General features: G+C 36.8%; 1 protein-coding gene across 2 annotated transcripts; it reads right to left on the reverse strand.

Moving 5' to 3' along the window:
* Nucleotides 1-10,011: 10,011 nt before the first annotated feature.
* On the reverse strand, nt 10,012-17,126 carry LOC114176684 (uncharacterized). Of its 2 annotated transcripts, XM_028061796.2 has the most exons (8): nt 16,810-17,124; nt 16,420-16,487; nt 15,180-15,559; nt 14,904-14,980; nt 14,763-14,799; nt 11,443-11,632; nt 10,975-11,362; nt 10,012-10,871 (listed from the first exon to the last, which is right to left on the reverse strand). In XM_028061796.2, exons 3-8 carry the CDS (start codon nt 15,493-15,495, stop codon nt 10,728-10,730), a joined length of 1,152 nt encoding a protein of 383 aa, XP_027917597.2. In that variant the 5' UTR covers nt 15,496-15,559; nt 16,420-16,487; nt 16,810-17,124; the 3' UTR covers nt 10,012-10,727. The 2 variants fall into 2 exon arrangements, with proteins under 2 accessions (XP_027917597.2, XP_027917598.2); XM_028061797.2 differs by lacking the exon at nt 16,420-16,487 and having other exon boundaries at nt 16,810-17,126.
* Nucleotides 17,127-19,479: the final 2,353 nt, after the last annotated feature.

Genomic DNA, 19,479 nt, shown 5'->3' on the forward strand with positions numbered 1-19,479 from the left:
CTGTAACGTCCCATTTAATTATTAAGCGAAATTAAAAGACATGTCACACAAAATAGTAATATGGAGTAGTCTGGGGGTCCTAAACACAACCCCTACAACCTGGGAACACCATGATGCCAACGGGAAACCAGAAACCAGTATAACAAATAGAGTAGAGTAGCAATGTATAAAGCGATACATGGGCCATAGCCCTAAAGAAATCAGGAATAAGATAAATCCAGCCCAAAAGGCTAAGGAGCGGAGTCACTGTTTCCTTGCTGACCACGAGAACCTCGTCCATCTACTCCCATCAATCAAATTGATGATCATCGCAAGAAAGAAGAACCACATACAAGACAACCATACAACAAACAGGATAAGCTAGAGCCAACAATATTTTCATCATATAGTCAAATATACTTTCACCATCCAATATCCTTACAACAGCCAAGCATGTTATGACTCTTCAATCAATACATTACGACCTTACTCGACTCATCCGACTCAGCCCGCACTTGTGGTGGATACCTCTGCTCACCCCCGAGCTGCTCACCCTCGAGCTATGTGTTACAAGTGTTACGATGGATCAATTTTCCCTTACCACAAGGTTAGCCCTTAATGAATTTCGGGCCTCCTGCTACTCTCACCACAAGAGTCAGTCCGCTCTAGGTGAGACTAACTGACCCCTTAGAGTGTCAGGATGCAACCTTACCTTGAATCCTTACCTAGTTATACCGATGGGGCACCACCATGGACACCCACTACCAGGGGCCATGGAATTACGTCCCGACCACTGAAGCGCGACCTTGAAAGTCTCACCTAGAGACCTCAAGGAATTATGCACTGACGTAGACAAAAATACGATCATACAGTCAAATAATATTCACCATGCAAGGGTACATTCATTATGTCAACCTTTAAAGCCGTTACCTTTCACATTTCCAGGTCCAACTCGTTCCAACTCATCATAGCCCATTCATGTACATAGAGTCCCACTCATTTCATTTTCATGCCACTTCAATAATACCAATCTCATTTAGTTCACATGCCAAAACTCATACCAAACCCATCATTTAAATTTCATGAATCATGTTACGTATACATCATGCTCCATTATATACATGTCCCACATCATAACATTCATACCCAACCAAAACAGATCATCCAGAAATAAACAAACATCTCAACACAGCACTGTCTCGCCCAACACCTCGCTCAGGCTGAGGGGTTTCGCTCAAGCGAGACGTGCTCGCTCAAGCGAGCTCCCCCTTCGCCTAGGCGAGGGCTCGAGAAAGGGGCAGGAAACAACGCGGGATCTCGCTTAAGCGAGACCCCTCTCGCCTGGGCGAGTTGTTTGCTCGCTCAAAAACACACTTTGGTCGCCTGGGCGACCACTCGCGCAGAAAACCCTGGGCGAACCTCTGCACATCTTGCCTGGGCGAGGCAAGCTCGCTTGGGCGAGACTATCAGTGTCCTCCACTGTTCGCACTTGCACAACGCATACACACGCCCAACAGATATTTCTAGCCAGTCCAAACGCCCATAACAGTACACAAGCTCAATAGAACAACGAACAACAATGATACAAGTCCAATCACACCATACAAAGCAGTTCTAGCTTTCCTTACCTGGAAAACAAGTTAGTAGTTGGATCCCTAGGCACAAATAGTGAACGCAATGACGTCTAGAGTGGATTAATGAAGTGAAGTGGAGTTCTGGTCGGAGTTCCCTTGGAGATTGGCAGCTAACCCTAGCAGAGCTTTGGAAAGGAAAGGAGGCAGCGTTAGGTTCAGATTGTCAAGTGAGGCTGAAAGGGGGAACCCTAACAGCTTTAGGGCCTCTACACTTTATGGGCCAGCCTTTAGGCCCAACGGATCAAGGCCAGCCCTTAGACATTAGGGTAGAAAAGGAAGCCGATTTTTAATGGCCTTACACTTTCTACCCGCATTTATTAATTAATTAATTATTTAATTAATTAATTTTCACGGGTTTTACATCAATGCCTTAGTGAAAAGGTCAGTGATGAGTTTAGATTGAATCAATATTGTGATGAAGTAATGGTTGATGAGAACATGTTTTGAATGTTCATGATGATGAGTATGATTAGATGAAGATAGAAAATTCACTGATATTTACATAAAAGTATAGTGGTGGAGGAAATTTGAACCAGAATGCTACGATAAAGATATAATAGATTGTTTCTTTGACTTCCTCAATAATAAAGCATTTCTTAGAAAACATAAAACTTAGTTGACTTTTTTTTGTCTACGCAACTTCTCCAACAATTAACATCAACATAGACAATAAGATTAAGAGAATTATATGTTAGAAAGATTAATCCTTGACCAAGAGCTTATAGGTTTAGTTCGATTCAGTTCGGTTCATTTCAGTTCAATTTGGTTCAGTTCGGTTCAGTACGATTCGATTATTCTTGTTCGGTTCGGTCCGGTCCGATCCGGTTCGGTTTGATTCGGTTCAATACAGTCTGGTCTGGTCCGGTTTAGTCCAGTCCAATTCAATACGGTTTGGTCCGGTCTGGGTCAGTTTGATTTGGTGCTATTCAGTACGGTGCGGTTCAGTTCGATCTGGTCCGGTACGGTCCTATTCAGTGTGGTCTGGTTTGGTGCTATTCAGTACGATGTAGTTCAATTTGATCTGGTCCCGGTACGGTCCTATTCGGTGTGGTCTAGTTCGGTTCAGTCTGGTTCGGTGCCATATGATTCGGTCTAGCCCGTTTCTGTATGGTTCGGGTCAATATGATTCGGTCCAATCTGGTTCAATTCAGTTAGATCTGGTATGGTTCGATCCATTTCAGTGCGGTTCGATTTGGCCTTGTTCAATTCGATGCGGTTCAACTTGGTTTGGTCCGATTCGATCTGGTTCAGTTTGGTCTGACTCGATTCGACCCAGTTCGGTTTGGTCCAGTATGGTTCATTTCAATTCGGTCCAGTTTGGTTTGGTTCAAACCGGTCTAGTTTGGTTAAGTTCTGAGCATCTTGGTTTGGTTCGGTGTGGTCCAATTCGGTTTGGTTCAATTCAAACTGATTCGATCTGTTTCGATCCAATTCAATTTGCTCCATTTTGGTCCAGTCTGGTTCGTTGCGATTCAATTTGGTCTAGTTCAGTCTGGTCTAATTTGGTCTAATTCGATCTGGTTCGCTTGGGTATGAGTCAGTGTGGTTTGATTCGATTTGATTCAGTTCGGTCTGATTTGGCCCGGTTAGGTCTATTCTGGCGATTTGATCTGGTTCAATCTGGTCTAGTTTGTTCCGGTTTGATATGGTCCGTTCTGGTTTAGAGCAATTTGGTTCAGTTTAGAGCGGTTTGGTTCAATTCGGTCTGGTTTGGTTTGGTTCGGTTCGGTTTAGAGCGGTTTGGTTCGATCCGATCTGGTGTTATTCGGTCTGGTTTGGTTCGGTCTGATTCGATCTGTTCCGATTTAGACTATTTTGGTTCGGTTCAGAGTAGTTTGGTTTGATTCGGTGTGGTCTAGATCAGTTCTGTCTTGTCTAGTTCGGTCTGGTTCGGTAAAGTCTGATTTGGTCCGTTTTGATCCAGTTTAGTGTGGTCCGTTTTGGTCCACTACGGTTTGGTGCGGTTCGATTCGGTCTAGTCCAGTCCAGTTTGGTCCGATCTGTTCCTGTTCGATATGGTCCGGTTCGGTCCGCTTGGGAACAGTTTGGTTCGGTTCAGAGTGGTTCGACTCGATTCGATCTGATCCGATTCGGTCCAGTTCGGTTCGGTCCGGTCCATTTAACTTTGGTTCAAAGCGGTTTGGTTCGTTTGGGTATGAGTTGTCTGGTAAGGTTCGGTCTGATTTGGTGTGGTTAGGTCTGTTCTGGTCATTTGATCTGGTCTGATTCGGTTTGGTCTTGTCTTGTCTAGTTTGGTCCGCTTCGATCTGGTCTGGTCCGATCTGGTTCAGTCCATTCTGGTGTGGAGCGGTTTGGTTCGATTCAAAGTGGTTTGGTTCGATTCGGTCTGGTCCGTATCAGTCTTGTCTAGTTCAATCGATTTGGTTCGTTTTGGAGCAGTTTGGTTCAATTCAGTCCGGTGCGGTTCGGTCTGGTTCGATTAGGTCTAGTTTGGTTCAGTTTGATACAGTCCGGTCTGGTTTGGTCCATTCCGGTTCGAAGTGTTTTGGTTCGATTCGGTGCCATCCAGTTCGGTTCTGTCTAGTTTAGTTCGGTCTGATTTGGTCCGTTTCGATCCAATTTAGTTTGGTCCGTTTCGATCCAATCTAGTTTGGTCCGTTTTGGTCCACTATGGTTCAGTGTGGTTCGATTTTGTCTGGTCCAATCCAGTTTGGTACGACATGTTCCTGTATGATCTGCTCTGGTCCGATTTGATACATTCCGGTTCGGAGCTGTTTGACTCGATTCGGTCTGATCCGATTTAGTACGGTCCAGTTTTGTCTAGTTTGGTTTTATCTGGTCCGGTTCGGTTTGGTTCAAAGCGGTTTATTTCGGTTCAGAGCGGTTTTGTTTGATTCAGTCTGGTATGGTTTAGTCTGGTTCGGTTCGATCTGGTCCGGTTCGGTCTGGTCCGGTTCAGTCTGGTCATGTTCGGTACTCTCCGATTCAGAGCGCTTTGGTTCGATTCGGCTAGCTGCGGTTCGGTATGGCGTAGTTCGATCTGGTTCAGTTCGGTCAAGTTCAGTTACGTCTGATTCGATCCGATTTGGTCCATTCCGATTCGAAGCACTTTGGTTCGATTCGGTGCGGTCTAGTTCAATTTTGTCTGGTCTAGTTTAGTCTGGTTCGATTCGGTCTGATTTGGCCCCTTTCGATCCAATTTATTTTGATCCATTTTGGTCCACTATAGTTTGGTGTAATACGACTCGGTCTGGTCCGATCCGGTTTGGTCTGATCTGTTATGGTTTGATCTGGTCTTGTTCGGTGTGGTTCGATACGTTCCGGTCTAGTACGATTCAGTGCGGGTTTGGTTTGATTCGATCTGATCTTGTTCATTTCGGATTGATCTGGTGGGTTTGGTCTGATCTGGTTCGATTTGGTTAATAGCGGTTTGGTTCGATTCGGTCTGGTCCAATTCAATCTGGTTTGGTTCGGTTCGATATGATTCGGTCTGGTCTGGTCCGGTCCGATTCGGTTTGATCTTGTCCGGTTGGATTCTGTTAAGAGCAGTTTTGTACAGTTAAGTGCGGTCCAGTTTGGTTATGTCTGGTCCTGTCCAGTCTAGTTTGGTCTAGTCTGGTTTACTCTGGTCCGGTTCGGTTTGGTTCAAAGAGGTTTGGTTTGATTCGATCTGGTTCGGTTCGATCTAGTGCGATTCGGTCTAGTCTGGTTCGGTCTGGTCTAGTTCGGTCTGGTCTGGTTCGGTCCGGTTCAGTCCGATATGGTCCGATTCAGTTTGATCTTGTCTGGTTGGATTCTGTTAAGAGCAGTTTTGTTCAGTCCAGTGCGGTCCAGTTTGGTTCTTTCTGGTCCGATTCGGTCTGTGAGGTCAAGTCTGGTTTGGTCCGGTTCGGTTCGGTTTGGTTCGAAGAGGTTTGGTTCGATTTGGTCTTTTTCGATTCAATCTGGTTCGATTCGATCTAGTCTGGTTCTGTCTGGTCTAGTTTGGTCTGGTCTGGTTCGGTCTGGTCTGGTTCGATCTGGTCTGGTTTGGTCCGGTCTGGTTCAGAGCGGTTTATTTCGGTTTGGAATGGTTTGGTTTGATTCAGTCTGGTGTGGTTTGTTCTAGTACGGTTCAGTGTGGCGCGGTTTGGTCAGGTTTGGTTCGGTCTAATTCGGTCCAATTCGGTCTGGTCAAGTTCGATCGGGTTCGGTTCGGTATGATTTGGTCTAGTTCAGTTCGGTCTTGTCTGGTAAGATTCGATTTGATCTTGTTCGATTGGATTCTGCTAAGAGCAATTTTGTTCGGATCAGTGCGGTCTAATGTGGTTCTATCTGGTCTGGTCTGGTATGGTTCGGTCCAGTCTGGTTTGGTCTTGTCCGGTTTGGTTTGGTTCAAAGAGGTTTGGTTCAATTCGGTCTGGTTCGGTTCGATCTTGTTCGATTCGGTCTAGTCTGGTTCAATCTGTTTTAGTTTGGTCTGGTCTGGTTCAGAGCAGTTTGGTTCGGATTGGAACGGTTTGATTCGATTCGGTCTGGTGCGGATCGGTCTGGCGTGGTTCGGTCTGGTTCATTTCGGTCTGATTCGGTCTGGTTCAGTCTGGTCAAGTTCGGTCTGGTTTGGTTCAGTTTGGTTCGGTTCGGTCCGGTTCAGTCTGGTCTGGTCTGGTCCAATTCAAATTGATCTTGTCTAGTTGGATTTTGTTAAGTTTTGTTCAGTTCAGTGCGGTCCAGTTTGGTTCTTTCTGGTCCGATCTTTTCGATCTAGTCTGGTTTGGTCCGGTCTGGTTCGGTTTAGTTCAAAGAGTTTTGGTTCGATTTGGTTTGGTTTGGTTCGATATTGTTCGGTTCGGTCTGGTTGGACTAGTTTGGTCTTGTCTGGTTTGGTCTGGTCTGGTTCGATACGGTCTGGTTTAGAGCGGTTTGGTTTAGTCTGGTCTGGTTCGATTCAGTCTGGCGTGGTTTGGTCTGGTGTGGTTCGGTTTGGTTCGGTTCAGTCTGGTCTTGTTCGGTACGGTCCGATTCAGAGCACTTTGGTTTGATTCGGTCTGTTGCGGTTCGATATGGTGTACTTTGATTTGGTCCCTTCCGATTCGAAGAGGTCCAGTTCGATTCTGTCTGGTCTAGTTTAGTCTGGTTCGGTTCGGTCTGATTTGGTCCGTTTCGATCAAGTTTATTTTGGTCCATTTTGGTCGACTACAGTTTAGTGTAATACGATTCGGTCTGGTTTGATCCAGTTTGGTCCTGTTTGGTGGGGTTCGGTACGTTTCGGTCTAGTCAGGTTCAATGCGAGTTTGGTTCGATTCGGTCTGATCTTGTTCGGTCTGGTTCAAAGAGGTTTGGTTCGACTCGGTCTGGTTCTGTTTGATCTGGTTCGGTTTGGTCTAGTCTGGTTCGGTCTGGTCTGGTTTGGTCTGGTTCAGAGCCATTTGGTTTGGTTAGGAACGGTTTGGTTCAATTCGGTCTGGTGCGATTCGGTCTAGTGCGGTTCGGTCTTGTTTGGTTCGGTCTGATTCGGTCCAGTTCGTTCTAGTCAGGTTCGGTCTAGTTCGGTTCGGTTTGGTCCGGTTCAGTTCGATTTGGTTCGGTCCGATTCGATTTGATCTTGTCCGGTTGGATTCTGTTAAGAGCAGTTTTGTTCAGTTAAGTGCGGTCCAGTTTGGTTTTGTCTGGTCCTGTCCAGTCTGGTTTGGTCTAGTCTGGTTTAGTCCGGTTCGGTTCGGTTTGGTTTAAAGAGGTTTGGTTTGATTCGGTCTGGTTCGGTTCGATCTAGTTCGATTCGGTCTAGTCTGGTTCGGTCTGGTCAAGTTTGGTCTGGTTCGGTTCGGTCCGGTTCAGTCTGGTATGGTCCGATCCGATTTGATTTGATCTTGTCTGGTTGGATTCTGTTAAGAGCAGTTTTGTTCAGTTTAGTGCGGTCCAGTTTGGTTCTTTCTTGTCCGGTCCAGTCTGGTTTGGTCTGGTTCGGTTCGGTTTGGTTCAAAAGAGGTTTGATTCGATTCGTTATGGTTCGGTTCGGTCTGGTCTGGTTCGGTCTGGTCTGGTTTGCTCTGGTCTGGTTCGGTCCGATCTGGTTCAAAGCGGTTTGGTTCGGTTTGGAACGGTTTGGTTCGATTCGGTCTGGTGCGGTTTGGTCTGGCGTGATTCGGTCTGGTTCGGTTCAGTCTGATTCGGTTCATTTCGGTCTGGTTCGATTCGGTAATATTCGGTCTAGTTTAGTCCGGTCTAGTCCGGTATGTTTCGATTTCATCTTATCCGGTTGGATTCTATTAAGAGAAGTTTTGTTCGGTTCAGTGCAATCCAGTTTGGTTCTATCTAGTTTGGTCCGATCTGGTTCGGTCCAGTCTAGTTTGGTCTGGTCCGGTTCGGTTTGGTTCAAAGAGGTTTGGTTCGATTCGGTCTGGTTCGGTTCGATCTGGTTCAGTTCGGTCTAGTCTGGTTCGGTCTGGTCTGGTTCGGTCTGGTCTGGTTCGATCTAGTCTGGTTCAGAGCGGTTTGGTTCGGTTTGGAACGGTTTAGTTTGATTCGGTCTGGTGCGGTTCGGTTTAGTGTGGTTCAGAGCGGTTTTGTTCGATTTGGTTTGCTTTGGTCTGCTATGGTTCAGTGCGGTTCGATTCAGTTTGGTTTGATTCGGTCTCATCCGATTCGATCTGGTTCAATTTGGTCTGATTCGGTCTGGTTCAGTTCGATCTGATTCGTTTCGGTCTGGTCTGGTCAGGTTTGGTTCGGTGCGGTCCGGTAGGGTTCGGTCCAGTCTGCTCCGGTTCGGTCTAGTTCGAAGCGGTTTGGTTTGGTTCGGTGCAGTCCAATTCAGTTCGGTGCGGTCCAGTTCGGTTCGGTCTGGTTCTATTTGTTCTGATCTGGTTTGGTTCTATCTGGTCCAGTTCATACCATTTCAGCCTAGTCGAGTCCGATTGGATTGGGTTCGGTACGGTTTGGTTCGGTCTGCTTCGGTTTGATCCGGTCTGGTTCGGTTGGGTCATATTCGGTTTGGTCTGATTTAGTTCGATTTGGTCCGGTTCAGTCCGGTTCGATTCGGTTGTTACCATGAAATCTGAGCCATTGTTTAAAAAAAATTATCTTAATGAGATTTCTTAGACATTCTGTTCCACCCGCTATATCGGGTCACTATCGGATCATCCATTTGTGGTCCCATGCACGTCTTGGTTTGAGGAGGGTATGTTGGAACTAGAGATGAAATAATTTCATAGTATGTTACAAGCCAATTTTATGAGATTAAATTAAACTTAAAGTTCACTTCTAACATGGTATCTAACAATTTTTACATTATTTTTTTTTTTATTTTGATGGATTTAAATCAACTACAAATTTTATGTTTCTATTTTAATAACATAACAATTTTTATAGATCGTTTACCAAGCGACGGAAACTATCTTTAACATCAAATTTTTTACTTTAGACATTAACTAAAATAAATTAAAAGTAAATAAAATTAATAATAACCTAATTGATGTAACATAACGTTATTTAATTTTATTATTTATATTTATTTAAGTTAATACTAACTAGATAAATACTAATTTTATTATTTATTTAAGTTTGCATCAATTAGAATAATATTAATGTAATATATCTTTTAATATTTATTTAAATTAACATATAGGTTTAACCAATATAATTTGATAATTTAAAATAAATTTTAAAATAATAATGTATTTCCATTAATATGACCAACATTAAATTGTTTTGATTAAAAATCAAGTTGAAAATTAATTATGAATTTGTGAGTTAAATTGAAAATAGCTACAGTCGATGTTTAAAAGTCGAAACTAATATTATTGTATATATGATATAAGTTGTGAATATTTAAACTGAAACTGAAATTAATGTATATGATTTTAGGATCCTTACACATGTGATATAAATTCATCATTATTTGACTTTTATTTATTAACATCCACTTTTAGGTATACATTTCGTTTTAAGAATCCGTGTTCAACCATTAGAGTTTAATGTTACCTATACTATATATCAAAAAGACAATCTTATTACAATTATTATTCTATTATTAATATTAATTTACGTTATTATTATTATTATTATTATTATTATTATTATTATAATGTCCATAATTTTTTTTATTATTATTGTTATTATATTAGCATTAATATTATTAATATTAATAATAGAGTTATTGTTAGTATAATCAAAAAACCAGTTTTTTTTTTTTAAATACGTATTGATGAAAATCAATGTCAATTACAAATGATATTTGACTTGTGGTTCTCTTTAATTTTGATTTTTATGTACACGTGTTTTAATGTTGTCGTTGGATGGTGATACTAGATAATATATTTAGATAATATATTTTGTGATATTTGATTTGTATTCAACTTGTTTATAGTCATGTCTAGTTACTTGACATAGACAACTTACAGTTAAAAATTCTGATTTAGTTAGTTTGATAGCTCTCAATCTCATACACAAAATAATTAACTCACTTAAATATAATTATTCAAATAAATTGTCCATTTAAATATTACAACAATAATATTTAGTTTTGAAATATATAAAAAAAAAACAGTAAAACGTATGCGCGGTCTTCTACTGGTTTGTATACAGAATTCAATTACACAGTAATATTCACCCTCAAAAGAATGCTACACAGAATCATTCATCAAACTAAAAAACACAACGCAGTACTAAGGAGAAAAAATTCCACGCTCATCATAAAACTCAGCTTGTGTGCAACTCAATATCTAAACTTAAATCCATGCATCTTCCTACTTAAAACTTCTTCTCGGTAGGTACAAGTAGCTAGCTCTTGCATTAAAGATCTCATTCACTGCATCTATATTCACACAAAACTTAAAGCAAAAACATGTTGCAATATTTCTTGTTTTCTTCTCTCTCTTTCATTTTACTTTGTGCCTAATCAAACCAAATATTGCACAAGAAAAAAACTCTCTTACAAACCCACTCGTAATCACGACCAACCACCATATTCATTTTACACTCAAATCCCATTTTTTATTGTTTTTTCTCTGGGTGTGAGGAGAAACCCTATGTACTGGCCAGCCCACACAATTTAGTGTTGTAGCGATATATAATTCTGTAATTTTGTTATAGTATCGATATATATATCTTCACTCACACTGTATGAACGGCTAGGCTGTGGTATTTGCATTATACATTCACATGGCTATATAGATTCTATGAAAGTGAAAGTTTCGTGTTGATTTCTTGGGTTTCTCTGCAATGATCATTCTTCCCATCACTGTTCCCATCTCTCTGACTTAAACTCAGTCGCAGATCAGGCACCCACTGCTTCTCGTCCTGCATTTTTTCTTGATTCGACTGCATTATTTGATGAAAGCAAATTCTTATATTAGAAATCAAATTTAGTAAGAAAAAAAAATGCTTATACTATTCATTTCTTACTAAGCCCTGATGATGTTACCTTAATCCGAAATGGAGGTTCAAATTCTAGCTTGAAAGTGTTGGAATAGCTGCGGTGCTCATCGGAGTTAGATAGATGTTCCCTGATTCTTGTTTTGTTTGGTGAAGTTGTGGAGCCAAATTGATGAAGTAGAAGAGATTGTGAGTCAGTATTAGTAGGTAACCTTTTCTTCCAGGGGTGATTGTTCATGATTTCTAATGGAGGCCATCTTTTCTCTTCAAGAAATTGGCTTGGTCTCATGGGTGCAATGCTGGTAACATCCATTACTTGAATTTGGTTTGAAGACATTGATCTTCCTTGCGTTTGTAAGGTTGCTGACCCAACTTCGTTGCTAAAGTAACTTGGTTTTCTAAAAGGTTGATGATTGTTGAAGAACCATTGTTGGTGTCTGGTGATAGATTTATTGCAGATGATTAAATTGGAAAACATTTGGAATGAATAATGGACTTAAAATGTTTGCATGGTTACCTTGAATCGATGGCTTTTGAATGTGGGTGTGATAGGTTTGAAGGATGCAAGAGGCCATGGAAATAACTGTGATCGGTGTAATCACTTGCCAGAATAATTCCACCATTTCCCATCTTAAAATGTTGACGAGGATGGCTCACATGAGAAATACGACCAAGTTCGTGGGTTGATTTGTATGTTTCACTTAATACTGCAAAGAGAATGTGGATGAATATATAGTACAAAAGATCAACTAACATTACCTAAAACATACCCAGAATCTGACTAACAATAATTTCCAACACTATCAGCAAAATCACACTAATGGCATCATTGTGAGAAGAGAAATCTCATGTTCGGATAAAAAAAAACTTATAATTCCAGTGCTACGATTGCTTTTAATCTTAAAATTTGAAATAGATAGAGATAAACAGATATCAAAATATTCTAAAACTGCCTTTTTTTCAAAATTAAAACTTTCTCCATTAAAAATAATTATGTAAGACATTTACCTTGCAACTTTGTTTGATTCAACTGCTCTTTTTAAGAAAAGAGAGACCTAAAATAAATTGGACAACATTATACTTGAAATCACTTTGTTCAATAATTTCTTTTGAATACCTTTTTGAGCTTGTTAAAAAGCATGGCGTATTATGAAAAATCACACGGATAATGAAAATATGATCATCGGTTTCCCTAAGTATGATATTTTTAAAGCAAATTTGGATTCTTAATATAAACATTCTGCTTAGTTAAATTAATATAGTTTTGAATAGGAAATATTGAGATATACGTTGTCTGCATAAAATAGTTTCAGATATTGTTTAAACCACCGTTTCTATTTATTTCCTAGTAAAGATTATACTTATAAGTTAAGAAAACAAGCCTAAGGATTAGCTTTATTTCTCAAGAAATATATTCACTTACTTAATGACCAAGTTTAACTCTAATTAAATAATAACTTTTGTAGAATATAAATTTAACAGATATAAGTATGATTTACTTTCATGACGTATATTAAATTTTAGATAATTTAAATATTTATAGTTAACTACGCAATTTTATGAAAGTCACATTTCCTACATATTGAAAAAACATTTTATGTTAAAATAAAGAATTAAAAGTTACTAATTTATATAAAGTTTTATACACTTATATAGTATCCGCAAGTTTTTGCATAATTTAAAAAAGAAAGTTTATTTTTCCTTTTTCTAACCAAATTATTTGGAATGTATTTTGGATAGGGACAAATTAGTAAACAATTATATGACATTGTTTAAGCATCCAAGTATTTCATGTATAAAAAAAAATTGCTGATAAAAAAATTAAGAAATCTAAAAAGACTAATTTTTACACCGTGTTCTTTTAGGTGAATTCACTATTAAAGATGATTGGAAAACAAAGATTAAAGAATAAGTGACTTGTTTTTTTGGAGGTGACGAAAGGTGATAAAGAGTGCAAATTAGATAGATTTGTGGTAAATGCATTCCCAGTGAAAAGTGATAAAGAGTTTATACTAACTCTTTTTCTCTTTCCCTCAAAAAAAAAAAAAAAAACACAGTTTGAGTGGACAAACATGCATTACTTTATTTAAATGCTCTAGTTGATTTTTCCTCGATAGACCAGTAGTTCCAACTTCGATGACACCAATGTTTAGTTATTCCATATCCTAGTTGCTAAGTTAATATAATAAAATATAAAAAGAATACAAAATATGACACCCTGTCCATAACAATTTGTTAAGTTCAATGCAGATAATGGTTCGATCTAAATCACACTTCAATTTTCTTTGTTTGAATAATGAAAATGGTCAAATTTGCATCCATTTCAATTTCAAAATAACGAAAACTATAGTGTTGGAAAATTGAGTACTATCAGTAGTAAACATTTTCTTCACAGTGAACAATTATCTATATAAACTTAGTTCATGAATATTAATTCCATACTAACTTTTCTATGTATCGTGCGTTTAATTCCTTGATGTTTTTAACAATTATATTTTTCAATATATGTCCAATTTATCAATAATGTATTTAGTTTGTTTTAACCCATCAATGAAGGTGAGATATCTAAACTGAGTGAATATTGTTTCCATGTTCTCCGTTTTTTATCACCCTTATTTATATTTTATAGAGGAGGGTGTTAATTTGGAATTTGTATTCTTTATCATAATTTGTATTCTGTTTTTATGTTATAACTTTAAAATATATTTTAATATTTTGAAATATATTAATAATTTTTTTAATACATCATAATTGGCCTATTTTTTGAAGACACAACAAATTAACAAATTAACAAACAATGATTAGCTACTATGCATGTTAAAATAGTTTTGTTGAGTAGCATCCATTCTGAGGCTTTAAGATTAATGGACCAACAAGTGGGAATCCCTTTTCCAAATCACACATTGTTGGTGAAAACTTCTAATTATTAAACAATTGTTGAGTATTATATTTGATAATTGAATGTACTGATTATAATAGGATTATTTAACCAAGTTTAATGATAATTGAAATGGAATTAGTAGTGAGCATGATAAAGCCCGAGAATATGTGACATTATTCTCATTAATTGTAATTCTAAGGTGATCGAAGTGACTTTGTAAGAAGAACAAACAAACCAACCTAAACAACAGCTAGTGCATTTGGATATAAAAGTCTTAAGGATTAAGAATCATATTCCATTTTTTATTTATTTTAATGGACGTGAAATTCTTAACATGTTTACTTTCTCTAAAAGGTTGGTATTTTTTAATAAATTCTTAACATCTATTATTGCGTATTGTTCTTATTTTATAAGAGATCTTTTAAGCAGATTGTTTAATTCTTGTGCTTTAGTTTAGCCTTCTTCTTTTTAAAAAAAAAAAATATGTTTTCTCTCTAAGGAAAAAAAAAGTATTTGATATCACACCTTATAATTAAGCATAAAATAGTTATTTCTGTAGTTTAATTCTAAACATAAGAATATCTATTTAAATTTAAGTATAAAGAATCCAGTGCAAAATATTGATTATTAAGCGAAAGATCAGTCTTAACTTAAAATTCAAAATACTATATCAAGCCTTTATTTAACTTATTATGAGACTAACAAGTGTGATTAACATGGTCATTGTATGAGTTGTGAATTTTGAATACGGTATCTAACAAAATATGAGAGAGAGACATACAAAAGAACATCGTAATTAAATTATATCCCAAGCTTATCGAAATATAATTAAAAACTTGAAAAGTCAGATAAATAAATATATTAATATTACCTAAAAAAGATTCTAATGTGATGAATAAAAAAAAGAGGACTAAATTGCATTAAGCACGTTTTGCAAGATTTAGAATAGATCTTACCTTGCCCGGCCTCGTCGAGTTTCTTGCTCCGGTACATCTAAAATGAAAATTGCATAATATAAATTGTTATTATGGTAATTAAACATCAAATATGTTTCCAGGAAAAACTGCAATCGTATCAAAACCAAGTTTTGTTGCTACCTGCAAATGACTCTTGACATGAGCAATGCTGAGTCCTCTCACATTCATTAGCTGAAGCACCAACTTCGGTGTTGCTCCTGCAACAATTGATGCAAACATTTTACGTCAAACAATTCTTTTAGTAGTAAAAATTTGTTAATAAAGAATACAAATACTGCTCTAACCCTATTGCAAAAATCTTAACAACATCATAGAAAAAGAAGAACAAATAAACAACACTTGACCTTAACTAAATCAAGTTAACAATCTGATCTTTATCAACATTAGATTACTTACTCTCTTGACCTCCAAGCCTTTCAACAGCATGCACAAAGGAAAGATGAAGTTCTGGTGTCCAACGAAGCCTAGGCATCTTCGATCTAACATATTGTCTCACACCACCTCTTCGTTCACTATTTCCTTCCCTTGTTATGCTGCTACTTTTATTTGTTGAAGTACCTTCATCCTTAGCTTCCTCGTACCTCTTATCATTGCCATTGCTATTATCTTCACTACTAGCTTCTTCGTTCAGATCAAAGGATGAACACTTTTGCGATGATCCAATTGAACTGTCATCAACCTGTTCATCACTCATCTCATATTCATCCGACATATTCGTTTGTTGTTGCTCAGGAATCAAATTCACCACTTCAATTATTTATTGTGTACAAGGCATTCTGAAACAAACACAAAATCTTTATATATTTTTAAATGTACAGATCAAAGTTGGCAAAATAAAGAATAACAGAATTGTGACACGTACGTAGTTTCTCTACAACATTTACGAAGCTTTAAAACTCATATAATATTATTATATTACAAGAAAAGAAAATCAGAGAGTAATGAACAGTGAGAAGTTATGGCACATATAGCTGTAGTAGGTCAAAATTCAAGAATTTTAGTGTTAAAGTGCAACCAACTTGTTTACCGTGAAGCTGTGAGTAAAATTTATGAGGATATGCCAAGTTCAGATCTGCATATTTAAGTTGAAAGGAATTATAACTGAAGGGGTAGACGAAGAAATTTAGTGCTACTAAAAAGATGTAAATTGTATGAACACACGCTTGCTTTAGTTTGCTTTAGGTCATCTCATTTCCTACTCAGGAAATATAACGATAAATATGTCGTTTTAATTTAATCACTGAAACAATAAATTTCAAAAGGTTCCTATATATATTACGAGTTCAGGAGATTTACAAAACACACTCACATGATTATATCCATGAACTCACAAATATTCATGCGTATAAACATTGGGCAGTGAATAAAGAAAACCAGGATATAGAGGAAGAGAGAGAATTTGTTCATTCCGAGTTAAAATTAACATTTTATAATCAATTTGTCTCCATTAATTTATCTATACAAACGTTTTAGGATATCTCGTGAAAAATGGTTTTTAGGACAAGAACAAAGTGCGACACTTGTATCTTGAAATAAGAACCATGGTTCTAGATATTAAGAAAAGATGTAGGATATGAAGAGAAAGGGTTATGTTTTGCCCCTTATGAAAGATAAATTGAAAAGCACTGCTAATCACCAGGAACAAAACACATCTCAGTTAGGGAAATGCGGTTCAGAAGGAAGTATCCTGTGCTGAAATTTTTTCTGCGAAATAGAAACATGATCGACTTAGAAATCCTCAACAGATTGAGTATGAATGAATTCAAGATGTTTCATAAGATAATGACAATTTTCGGGAAGTAATGATTAGAAGCAAAGTGAAAGAAATAGTATTCATATATATATATAATCATAAGAAACAAAGAGAAAGGTATATATTGATGATCCTAAGTCCGCAGAAAAAGGAGAAGGAGAAAGAAAGGCATGAAAAGGGTGGATTATATATATAAACTGGTATCGTCGATTGTTTGCCCAAGGAATCAAGAAAAGAAAAGAGAAAAGAATAGTTGGATTTTGAGTGTTTCACCTTTTTTCCCTAAAGTAGTTCCATTCACGATGCTGATGTGCCCTCTATAAATGAGTCTGAATTGTTTCTTTTGCAAAGCCTTTTTGATGATATATGAAGCTGCTCTTACATCGAAATTCCCAACATATATTGAGTGAGAGACATGTGTGTGGCCATGGAAAGATTGAACTGAATTGAGTGTTGGTATTGGATGATGGTGTTTGGAGGGGGAAAGAAGGAGAGAGAGAGAGAGAGAGAGAAGTGGTGTTTGTTTTTGGCATATAATTCAGCAGCAGAATTAGAGTCATAAGTTGAAGATATTAGATAGGGTTTTATGGGAGGAAAGAAAAAGAAAGAAAAAAGAAAATTTAGAATCAACAATATTCGGACAGGCTACTTGTTCTCCTTAAATTGTAATAAACCTACATAATGGATACAGATGTTGCTGGTCCCTTTTCCACTGTTGCAAATCATGTGACAATTCCTAACCTTTTTTTCTCTCCCTTCCTTGACAGTTGTAAAAATCAATCTACCTCTCTGTCTGTCTCTAACTAGCTCCTCATAGCTCGTGATTATCTTAATTGTTTCACCTGTGCTAGGGACTTCTCACTTTTATGTTAATTCTCTCTCACACACAATAATCTTCTTTCATTACTCTTTATTTTCTGTAAATTTATTTTACACCTCAGGTTTATCACACACAAAGTAGAAAGGAACAATGTTTTTTTTTTTTTTTTTCACTCTTTCTTCCTTATAAAAATGTAAGTTTAATTGACCATGGTAGCTCCATATTCTTAATATAGGTGCATGTATGTTGTGGACCCCATTTTTAATCCACCTTTCGTTTTCTTCCCACCTAAACTAAGACTTTGTTCCCATTTCAATACCACTATTTTTCTGTCCCAATAATGTGCATTTTCTCAATCCCTTCCTTCATATATTATTTTTAAAATATATCTCTCTCTTTTCTTTTCTTTTTTTTAAATGCCATATGTTTTCCACAGACTTCTTTGCTTTGTGTGTGCAAATGTGACGTCTAATTTTCTGTATAGAATTAGACACTGGACAACCTTAATATAATGCAGTGATGTTGTAATGGGAGTGTGATTATATATAAATAGTCAAATTTGGTGGGGAATGTGAAAAAATATTTCAATGACATGTACTATAGTTTATTTTTTAGGCCAGAGTAACTGATGCCAAAATATTGATTTCATAATATTGCAATATTTGACCAATTGTATAATTTACTTTTCTAAGTGCATGCATGAACTATATGACTGGAATCTTGACTCTTAACTTTGAATAGTTCCATGCATGGGAAAGGAAAAGAAAAGACAATAGGTGTTTCTCAATTTACTCAATATTGAAATAAAGAAGTCCAAAGTCCAAGCACTATATAGATATATTGTAATCCAAATAAACTAACACTTGAACTCAACATAGCAATAGCCGAGGTAATTTTTAAGCATCTAAGATCCCACTTTTTAACCAATATAGTAATTTATTGTTGTTCAGAGAATCTGTAGGAAAAAGAGGATTTGTTAGCAAAATATTTGACAATTGAGCTTTCTTCTAAAGGAAATCTAGAAGCTGTAAGGGGAAGTTGAAATTTATATCAACTTTATTGACTTCTGATGCACCCAACTCTTTTAATTTGTTGAATACCGCAACCACATATGTGTGGTTTAACTTAGTCACGTCTTTATCAATCCCATATACCATTACTATTATTACTATTAACACCAATTTTCCTACTCCAGGTTTTTTGTTCAATGTTCAAAAACTACTCTAACTTCCATGAGATCACAACTCAAAAACTCACATTGCCAATTCTTCTTATCTATCCTCTCACAACCAATTACTATATATTGTATAAATTACACACACAAATTCACACTTTAGTATTGTATAAATTTTCATACAGCACTATTTATGTACTTTTGCTGCCTGAATTTCAGAAAGAAAAAAGATGTGCAGATACAATCTGTCAGTATATTTGGTTAGTATCAAGAGTAACTGTTTCAATGTTGAATTGGTTGTGATTATTATACATATCATCTCACGTGCTCCACTTTTATATATACATTATGTACCATTGTAATATATATATATTTTCTACAAACTCATTCATTTAGCTAAGGTTTAGCAAACAGTATAAATCATAAACAGTATCCATTAGAGTGAAATTCACTATAACTATAATTTCATGTTTTTCTGTAAACTTTAACCAGTAATAATAAAATGTTACTTATATGTTTTAGGACTAAAATGTCTAACATAAGTGCGTTCGTCAAATAAATTAATGGATATTGAAGGTCTCTTTAGAAATAAATATTAATGAATAAAGATTTGATTTTCGGTAATATTCATCTATAGAGAATTAAACTACTTTTAAGTTATGTTAAGAGAATAACGTTTCATGTTCATATTTTCTTTTTTCCTCAGTGTAATGTGTATGAATGAATTACTCAATCGAACTAATAGATTGAAGTAAATAATGAGTCAGGATGAGTAATTTAATCACTGAAAAAAAATATCATTTCACTGTACAATTAAAAAAGGATCAATAATCCCTGGTTAACAACTGAGATGAAGAAGGCAGTGAAGTTTGGTAGATGAAAAAAATGAGGAATGGCAGTGTCCGAAATCAGAAAGCAAACAAAGAAAACATGTCTCTCCCATAAGATG

This window comes from Vigna unguiculata, chromosome 3, assembly GCF_037176805.1.
Source record: "Vigna unguiculata cultivar grain cowpea cultivar isolate G323 ecotype 2 chromosome 3, ASM3717680v1, whole genome shotgun sequence".
NCBI lineage: Eukaryota > Viridiplantae > Streptophyta > Magnoliopsida > Fabales > Fabaceae > Vigna > Vigna unguiculata.